This window comes from Coffea eugenioides, chromosome 1, assembly GCF_003713205.1.
Source record: "Coffea eugenioides isolate CCC68of chromosome 1, Ceug_1.0, whole genome shotgun sequence".
In the NCBI taxonomy this organism is placed as follows: domain Eukaryota; kingdom Viridiplantae; phylum Streptophyta; class Magnoliopsida; order Gentianales; family Rubiaceae; genus Coffea; species Coffea eugenioides.
In genome coordinates, this window is record NC_040035.1 from 31,795,671 (window position 1) to 31,805,922 (window position 10,252).

Below are 10,252 nucleotides of genomic sequence, written 5' to 3' on the forward strand. Positions count from 1 at the left end.
ACTTAGGTAAAGAAAATGTAACTCCCTTGACAATATAATATACCTATTTTACTCTTAACCAAAAAAACCTAAAGCATGTATCCATTTTAGTTTAAACAAAAAGAGGTATTGAGTGTGTTTGGATATGAAACTATTAGAAAATGATTATTTAGAATAATACTATAGAACTTTTGTGATGTAATGCATGTAAGATAAAAGCGTGATTGAAAATTGTGTTTATGATATATGTAAGATAATATTTGTTAATTTTTTCCCAAATTATACGGTCAAAATGAACCAATATCCTTTGATTCCCCTCTAATAAAGTAGTGGAGTACTAGAGGATTTTTTTTTTGAGTTGTGATAGAAAATGTGAAATGTTTAGGATTTCATTTACCTATTTTGCTACTAAAAGCTATATTTTAGGTTCCATTTGTTTGACAAAAATGTCATGCAAGAAAGTGTGTCGCGGGAAAAATGAGGTGAAGTGATGTAAAGGTAAAAGAAACTAAATTTCCTGTATGTGTTTGATAGATAAGAAAATAATATAGGAAAATTTGAATTGTTGTGTTTGGTTGATAAATGTTATAGGAAAATTGTTTAAACTTCTTGGATAGATACTATCGAAGTATTAGTACATTGGTTAGAGACTAACACATTGAAATATAAAAATACATTCATTTGCTAAAATATTACCTAAAAAGAGCATAAAATAAGTCATAACATATTTAACTGCATAATTATTTCAAAAAAAAATAATAACTAACATGAAAATAAAGTTGAATGATGCTATTACATCTACGTAATTTATTCAAAGTCATACCATGAAAATAAAGAAAACACAAAAATACATCACCGTCAATGAACTAAAAATTATTTTTTTCTCTTTATAAACTAGAGATTCTTATTAGTTACTATTTTAATCAGACTCAAACTTTCATAAGGCATTTAAGAAATCCTCACTATAATCGTCGTCATCATCAACCCTGCTCAAGCCGCCAATGTTATAATGCCTCTTTAAATAGATATAATTCTCTTATCAAGTGGATAAGTTAAAAATGTCATTGCTTTAGTCTCATCTGCCACAAGACTCTCAAATATTTCTTAAACACAATTTTCATCCAAACCTTCAACTGCCTTTATGTCGTTAAGCAAAGTAGATAGATTGATAAATGCTTGTTCATCTTTTCTATCAATTGCTTCTGCCATTTGCTTGATACTTGATGCAATTGCATTTATGGTCTGAATGTAGGTTTTGGCATTTTTTGCACGACGAGTTTCATCCTTATCAGTTGTGTTTGAGGATGAAGCGCCTTGATCCTTAGCAACAATTTGTTGGGGAGTTTCTTTAACTTGACTGTTATGTTCACCTTCATCTACTTCCACCACATCTTCCAATTCATTTTCATTTATGGTTCCATTCTTTCTCATTTGTTTTGCATTGATATTAGGACCACCATTCGCTAGTTGCTGCATCACTTCCACAAAACGATTCCCAATTCTTCAAGCATTTTAATGCGCTTATGTCTTAAATTTTTTAGTCTTGGGTATGCCTACAAAAAGAATATATAAAATTATCTAAACTTTAAGAATAGTTTTAATAATAAACATGATTTTTTCAGGATGAGTTTTGTTGGAAACTTGGGGGAAAATTTTTTTCTTGTGGGTCCCACTACTTTCATCAAACAAATGACAAAAAATTGCGCTTCTCTTCCACTTTTCCAGTGAGGTTGTGCAGTAAAAACAGTAAGAGGAGGGAAGGTTTGAGTAACTTTCTAAACCTTTTGCGAACTTTCAACAATTATTTTAAACTTTAGGGGAGGTTTGTCGAATTATCCCTCAAATCAGAAAATAGTGCAGGTGCAGCACCCTAGCACCCGATTCGGTTTACTAAAATTAAAACTAAGGGCCAAAAATCTAAATGGCCCTCAAATTATATAGTTGGTGAATTTTTAACCCTCCAACTATTAAGTACATACTTTTGCCTTTCGAATATGTACAAGGAATACCCTTCACCTTTTTTATTAGAGATAATTTCAAAAATCTTCCCTAAAATTTATGATAATATCACTTGGCACCTTTACAGTTTTAGAGATATTACTCAACTCCCATATTAATGAGATGGGACCATTAATCACTATCATAATACATGAATTAACAAAATTATCTTCACTACTTTAACAATTTTTAGGCAAAACATTATAGAAAAGAAAATTTTTAGCCAAAACATGCAAATATAATATTTTAATCAACTTGATAGAAAATTCAATATGAGACAACACAAAAGGGTAGAATTGGGAGAGAAATATATATCTCTCATTAATTAATTATTATAAGAATATTTTAATGGTACAAGTGTGAAATTGTTACAAAATGCATGATTTTATGGGAAGTTAGTGAATATTTTTGAAACTATAGGGGTGATAAGTAATATTAACATAAATATCGGCGAGGTTTCTAAAATTATTTTTAGCCAAGATGGTGGAAAGTATGCCTTTCTACACGTTGGAGGAGCAAAACCATATACTTAGTTGGTGACTAAAAGTCGACTAATTTAATACTTTTGAGGGACATCCAAATTTGGTGATGATTGTCAGCTACCCCATTTCCAAACTCTCCTCGTTTTCCCTTTCTACCAAAGACCAAAGTTGCAATTTCTCTGAATTAACAGAGGATTCAAGATGTCTTTAAGCTTTCCTCTTTACCTGAATCCCAGCTTGTAAGTTTTCTCTTTCCTTTTCCTTTACTACTGGGGTTTCACCCTTAAATTTTGTTCATTCATTGCAAGTTCAGATGGTGAAGTTTCTGATATTTTGATTCTAAGATGTTTATTTCAATGCTAAGCTGTTGTAATTATCAATTTGTGCCACCAAAAAGTTGTAGCAGTAGCATTAGGAAGAGTGGAGAAGGCGGCAGCAGCAGCAGCAGGGCTGGGAGTATGAAGGAAGCCTCTGCTGTTTCTTACAAGAAGTTCATTGATTTTGCTCTGGAGGAAACCAAAGTCCATACCCATTTGGCTCCTTCTCCACTGCAGGTACCCATTGTTCTATTTCAGTACTGTTTTTGTTGTTCTCTATTTCCAGGTAAATAAGTAGGCAACCTTCTCTGAAATGCAGAAATTGCAGTCGGAACCCATGTGTTCTTTACTGCTAATTTTAGGACAAGAAACAACTTTAGACCGATTTGATTTAATTTTGTAGAAAAGGGGTTTTAGAATAATCGACAAAATCTTGCCATACATATCATTGTTCAGGGCAATGAAGAAAAATAAGTCAAGATTATTGGTCTCTTTGGTTGGACTGGACATGTTTTTAGTTGGGGTCGTGATATAGGTACTCCATTTTTGTTACTGCCACTATATCTGGTTCACTACTTGTTAGTGGCATTCTATCATGTGTATGCAACTTCTACAGATAATATAAAGCAGGTAAAGTGGAGAATGCCAATGCCGCTGTTTGCTTCCTCTTATTGGTAGAAGTTACTGGGGATGGAATGCCAAGGCTGCCTCCCTTTAAGTTGTGCCTAGCATTGGGAAGTACTTTCAAGCGTAAGACATTGTTCTGGTTTTCTTCCCTCTGGCTGAAGATAGCTTGCAGATGACGTGAGCGGTAGTTACATTCCAGATGGTTCGGAACTGACTCTAATACCTCTCGTCCCTGTGGTCTCCTCAGGAGCCCCATGGTGATAGAAGTATCATGTTCAAGATGTTGCTGTAGTTTCAGCTTATTATGCAATTTTAATCTAATCAAATTCTTACCATAACTGCTACTCTAGTATTCCCGAGTCTGGAAAGTATCTGCTTAAAAAATGTCGTGAAGTGTCAACTATACTGGACAAGTTTCTAAATGAATGTATCCCATTTACTAGTTTCACCTTATCGGTGCATTATGCTTCTCTGGTCTGATTTTATATCATTGAATAAGTACAATGTTGTATTGTTTCTCTTGCCTACAGAAGAAATTCAATTCCTTAACGAGTATGGACGGGCGAACTGAACTCCAAATGCTCTCATTTGAAGCACCTAAAGTTCGACTTCTCCGTTGTTTGTCAATTGAAGGGAATGACGGCATGGAGGTGCACTTTAATTTCATCCCGTTGTACATCTATACACAGTGTGCATTTTGTGTAGCATATACTTTTTATGAATTCAGTTGCTTAATGTGTTGATTATGAAAGAGTTGTGACTGGGAAGAAGTAGACAGAATTTGACCTGAAAACACTATATCTAATTAGAGTATTCTTGAGTTCCTCATCAAAAGGTTAATGGTAATGCCTCTCTCTTTCTCTTTGTCTCTGAAATTCCAAGAGGATTCATTTGATCATCATGCACTTTCTAGTTGGCTCTGCTTCGCCATATTAGAATAACTTTGGTGTATGGAATGTACCCTACCATCTTTAGGCATGAAATATCTAAATTTGTCTAGTTGTTGAAGTCACGGCAGGGTTATTAATGAGTGTGAGTATTTTTTTTTTCTTTTGGCACATGCGCATGCTTAAAAGTTTATGCTCTACCAACAATTACTGATTTGTGATAAATTAACTCTGGTGGTGGACTCAGATGAACGTTGACAAGAAGATTTGTGTTTCTTGGATCTTTATTTTCACATGTTTGATGAACTTCACAACTGATTAAAACTTGTTCTGCTGATCAATTTCCATGTAATATAGGTTAGACAATTATTTTGGACCATGAATGTTGTGTTACCCAAGTAGGCATAGACATGCATTCTTTACTTAACAGTTATGGAGAATGAAATTTCAAAGTAATTTCAAATAGTCTACAAATTGCTTACAACCCACCAAATTATAAACATCTACAATACCGAGTAAGCTATGTGTTGTTTACAGAAATTTGAGGCAGTTTAACTAGGAAGTAACTTGGCTGCTTGGGAGAGATTGAGTTGTTTACCTGTTTATTTTAAAGGATAATCAAATTGAAAAGCAAACATAGAAGATAGCCTACAAAGTGTTTAAATCAGCAAGTGCTATGCCTGTATGACAATCATTATGCCAGTACACACTTGTGAGGGCAGTTTAACCAGGAAGCTGTGGCTGCTTGAGAGAAGAAAGAGTTCAATGAAATACTACAAAACTTTCTGATAATAACTGGCCAGCTAACTAGTGTTATGAATTATTATGTGACATGAGATCTTTAGTAAAATATAAGCACAGCTCTTCCAAAATTTTGGTTATTTTATGATACTGGAGACTAAAAGTAGTAGAAGTTCTCATTTTTTTTTTTTTTGGTTTCACAGCCTTATGTAATTCATCTATCTTTTCTAAGTTGATTTGATATAGAGTATTGCTGCAGGTTTTGGATTTTGCGGTGTTCCCTAAGCCAGAATTTGATCTTCCTATATTTTGTGCCAACTTTTTTACAGCTGCTAGCACAAACATAGTTGTATTGTAAGCTATCTTGTTTTCTCTTTTGTCTTTTACTTTTGGCTAAGAGAGCACTTCGATGATGTTGTATTCTTCTTCTGTTACTGAAATATATTTAACACTTATAATAACATTAGAAAGCATAGCTTGTAGAAGTAGCTTGATATAATAGTTGGATACTTGTCTTAATGTGCATTTTTGCAGGGTATAACTTGGTTAAATAGCTAAAAGTTTATGTTAAAAAATTCAGGCGTTGCTCTAGGTTGACAACTAATGGACTTCAGATAACAGGGTTTGATAGGTTAACCATTGGTTCTTTAAAACTTTGGTATCCATAATTAATATGCCCTTTTTTATTTGCTTACGTCTTCAACACATTTTCCAACCACCTTTTTATCTCACATACATCACATCGAAAAAGTGCTATAGTATTTTGTTCAAAACATTATTCCTCATAATCTACTATCCAAACATAGCACATAGTTTTCCATCCATAATACTCAACCATCTTCTTTTGCTTTCTAAGATTAGTATAACGGAGCCGAGTTAGAAGTTGTATTTTTTTTTTATTTTTTACTTGGCTTTGTATTTTTACGTCATACATGAGGGAGCAATTATTGTCCAATTCACTTAGCTGCATTTTCAGGCTCTTATCTTGGTTGCTTGAGGCAGAGGTGAATGTGACAGCTATATATAGCAATCAGGAGGATGTGATTTTTGTTGTCCAAATTATTGCTACTGTGCTTTTCTTTTGCATTTTTACATCAACCATGATACTCAAAGTTTGTGATATGTGGCTTGTTCTGGATTGAAGACTGTTGAGAGTTGTTTTGGTGAGCAAGAGTAAATATGGTCTTGAAGTAACTGAGAAATAACTAATCATTTGACTGTAAGTATTGTAGTTTGTTACTGACATTGCTTGACAAGACTACATGTTTTGATTAAATAGGTGTTGGATGTAATGGAAGGGACCTCAAATCACATGATTTCCAAACTTGATAACTGGCCTTTCTGTTGATATCAAATATTTTGTCCTATATTGGGAGCTGGCAGATAGAATGATTGTGGTAATGCATTGTCTTGTGACTAGAGTTTGTTTGAGCTCTTTCAGGGACCTCAATCCCTTGCATGCTGTCACAGATCGGGATGACTACAAGGAGAAGTATTACAGACACTTGATTCCTCTTGGCTTAAAGTATGCTGAGGTAAAAAATTGAATAGCACAGCATCACAAACTGCAGATTCTAGAAAACTTCAATTAACACCAGCTGAAACTATTGCATGGTGACTTAACACAGATTTCATGCAGCTTTTACCCTGGGGTGGAAAGATTACCAGTGAATCTTTGAGGTTTTTCTCACCAATAGTAGTATGGACAAAGTTTTCTTCAAGCCAAAACTATTATGATGTTTTATTTTCTGCATTCAAGGATTACTATAAGGTAAATACAACTAACTTGCTTTAATATGTTTCTCGATCAATCTTTCCTGTGATCACTTTCTCTGACACTCTGTAATTTAGTTTGGAAACTGGGTGCCTAATTCAATCGATCTGCTTTATACCCTCACTCTTCTTTCTTTGAATTGTGGATGATAAGTATGGAATGAATCAAAAGAAGTTAACTAGATTTAAGAATTGGGCTTCAGTGCATTGCTGCGGTACAACCACTGGATGTTTAATATGTTAATGCAAAATGGCCTCTATGTGGTAGCCTGTGATACTGATTTTGTTCAGGGTTTTCTCTGTCACAGAAACCACGCTATTGTATTCCATGAGACACGAGTTTAAGTGTTTGGATGAAATTTAGGAATTCTTTTGAAATAACTGTGATGGTGACTTTGTTCTTCCATCTTCTAGGCGTGGCTTGAGTTGATGGAGCAAGCAACTGAAGAGATTGATACTTCTGAAATTGTTTCCAACCGTGAGGCACAGCATAGGTATCTCATGTGGAGGGCAGAAAAGGTATTTTTACATTTATATTAAATGTTTTTCATGACTGACTTGACAATATTGTTGTGTAATGTAACTTTTGAGCTAGCATCATTCCTGTCAGCTTGCTGTGCTTATCATTATGGCTTTTCTTACGAAGAAGATTGCGAAAGAAGAAAATACAGAGAAATATTCAAGTATTTATCAAAAGCACATAAGAAAAGCTGAGAGTTTTGAATTACTTTTTATGGGCAATAATCTGAAGGTTTGCCTATCTCTTTCTGAGCGGTCATTAATATTGGTGTAATTTATGATTGTATTCTGATTTTATCTATCCTTGAAGAGTATGTACTTAAAGGTGGAAGATATTCTCAGTGTATGCTCTTTTGTAAATTGAAATTACATTACTGGATATTGCTATAATTTCTAAATGTCATTGCATAGCTAGCAAAGTTGATGACTACTGGTCACTTTTCTTCATGATAAGTCAAAAATAAGATGCATATAACATCTAGCCTGTCAATAGTTGTGTTGTTTTTTCGAAGTTTGGATCAGAACTTCTGTTTTACGATGTATATACATGGTGCTGTAGTAAACCATTCAACTCGTAGGTTTTCCAGTGCAGCTATTGCATGATTGTTACATGTGAAATGTAAAGTAAGTTGATCAATGTGAAAGTGCATTGTATAAATCAAACTTGTTGAATCTTTGATACAAACTTTTGTCAGGAAGTTCAGGTTTTAATGGAAAACCTTGACCTGATCAGTTTAAAGTTCTATTGCTTCATCTATTCACTTTCTGTCAATATGCATTCACCTGATGCAACTTCTCCAAAGCAGGATCCTGGGCATCGACTTCTGAGAAGACTGGTTGGGGAAGCTCTTGCAGAGGTATCCTTTTTTTTTTGGTTGCTGACTACCAATGAGCATTTAATGTATTAACTTATCCAATTGTTCTTGATCTAGGAAATACTAAGGAGCTTCCTCTTTAATGGAGTTCAAGAGCTAGGGAGCAAAACATTTTTGGATTACTTTCCTGAGTACAGGAGTGACAACGGGACCATAAACGAGAAGCGAAGCATGATTGGAAAATCGTTTGAAAATCGACCCTGGGATACTGAAGGCAACTTTCTTGGAAACAGTCTTAGATGGTGAAAACTAGCAACTTCCCCTACATTGTACAAAATTGTCTTTTCCTTTTTCTCTCTCTTGCAGAAAATTTTGGCACAGTGCTAGGTATATGCGTTTATGTTTCTCAAAGGATGTAGAAAACAGTTTTATGTACTTGGCATGAGTGGTTTCGTTTTACCATTTTCTGTTGTTCCTGCATAAACGAAAGCCATAATGTGTAAATCCATGAGGTAACTAGTTTTCTTTCTTTCATAGCTATGAGTTCTTTTCATTTTATTTTTTCAAATTGAATAGGATTATGGCAGTCAATTGATAATCAGAAAACAAAGCCATCCGTGGTAGCATTGTGGAAGGCTGGAAATGATTTGGGGGGAATAATGCATTTGACCTCCCATGTTCAAATAATGAGTGTTCTAGGCTGCCACCAATCCGTTTAAGCATGTTTCGACTTTGCAGATCCTGTGGATGGAGTTCTCAGAGAAGATTCTTCTTCGGATAGAAAGTTACCCCTGATCCTGTTAAAAGGCAAATTCCATATGTCAGTTATATTACACTAGTAACTCCTTTTCACTATTCTCAGATCTCAAGGGCATTTCTACCTTTGACTGAAACTGGAGGCTGAAGCAACCGGCTGAATTCATCCGGCAGATTACTGCACTTGAAATAGCTTGCAATTCATTGATTAAACTGATACATTTTCGACATGTTATTAGAATCGATCAGGCAGCATGCATCCTCCCCTATATGCATACAATTCCAACTTGCATCGATGCTTTACGTGGTGTGGAGCCAAATGTTTCAGCTTAAATCATCAATAGTTAAAAGGGAATATGATCATTTCATCTCTTACATTTCACAAAAATATTCTTTTCGTCCCTTACTTTTGAAACAAAGCAAATTTGTACTTGACATTTAAAAATTGAAACTATTTCTTTCCCAAAGTCAACTTTCAATCCGAATCCAATCACCTAATAACTCAATTACAAATTTTGGGAGTATAATTGGTAGATCACTTGGTTAAATCAAGATATTTGCATGAAATTTAATGAACCCAAAAGGGAAAATAAAAAATTATAACATAAAAAAGAAGGATTAATTTTTTCTATATTGTCATTGCATACTCTGATGGATTTAGATACTCGTCACATCATTTCAATTTAAATTTAAACACCAAACTTTATATGTATGGTATACATCTAGATTCACAAGTATAATATACTAATGGTGCATGAAAAGATTTAGCCAAAAAAGAAACCCTACTATTCCAAGAAAAAGAATGGCCTTTTTATGTTATAAAGTTTTAATTTTTTTCCTTTTTTGGTTCAATAAATGTCACGTGAATGTGATGGAGTTGACCTAGTGATTTATCAATTCTATCTCCGGCATTTATTATTGGGTTACTAGTTGATTTGATTCATATTGAAAGTTGGGTTCAAGAACATAATAGTTTAAATTTTTCAATGTCAAGAATGAATTTTCTTCGTTTTAAAAGTGAGGGATGAGACAAATATTTTTGGGAAATGTGAGGGATGAAAAATATGTCATTTTCCCTAGTAAAAACTCTCAAGATGCATTCGCCTGTATTAGAATAACACTTGATTGTTGAAATACTAGCCCTTAAATAAGTGTTAGCCTATCGGTTTGAAAACACGAACAAGGACATTCGAATTTGCCTGCAAAATGTTGGCTTTAGAATGTCTTCATTAGCAGCTAGCAATCGAACATTGTAAGCTAACAGGAATTGCTAGTGGCATACTGCTACTGAAATGTATTCTATCAACTACCCATTGTTAATTGTTCTATCTGGTGCTGATTCGTCTAACCTTTTACCT

The 10,252-nt window shown here is 34.2% G+C and overlaps 1 protein-coding gene across 5 annotated transcripts; it reads left to right on the top strand.

Moving 5' to 3' along the window:
* The first annotated feature begins 2,560 nt into the window (after positions 1-2,560).
* On the top strand, positions 2,561-9,079 carry LOC113750153 (phytochromobilin:ferredoxin oxidoreductase, chloroplastic). 5 transcript variants are annotated; one of them, XM_027294116.1, is made up of 10 exons: positions 2,561-2,698; positions 2,824-3,013; positions 3,934-4,053; positions 5,291-5,385; positions 6,473-6,566; positions 6,671-6,802; positions 7,219-7,323; positions 8,130-8,180; positions 8,256-8,440; positions 8,877-9,079. In XM_027294116.1, coding segments are annotated over exons 1-10 (1,011 nt in total). In that variant the 5' UTR covers positions 2,561-2,660; the 3' UTR covers positions 8,878-9,079. The 5 variants fall into 5 exon arrangements, with proteins under 5 accessions (XP_027149917.1, XP_027149910.1, XP_027149903.1 ...); XM_027294109.1 differs by lacking the exon at positions 8,877-9,079 and adding an exon at positions 8,715-8,824 and having other exon boundaries at positions 3,937-4,053; XM_027294102.1 differs by lacking the exon at positions 8,877-9,079 and adding an exon at positions 8,715-8,823.
* Positions 9,080-10,252: the final 1,173 nt, after the last annotated feature.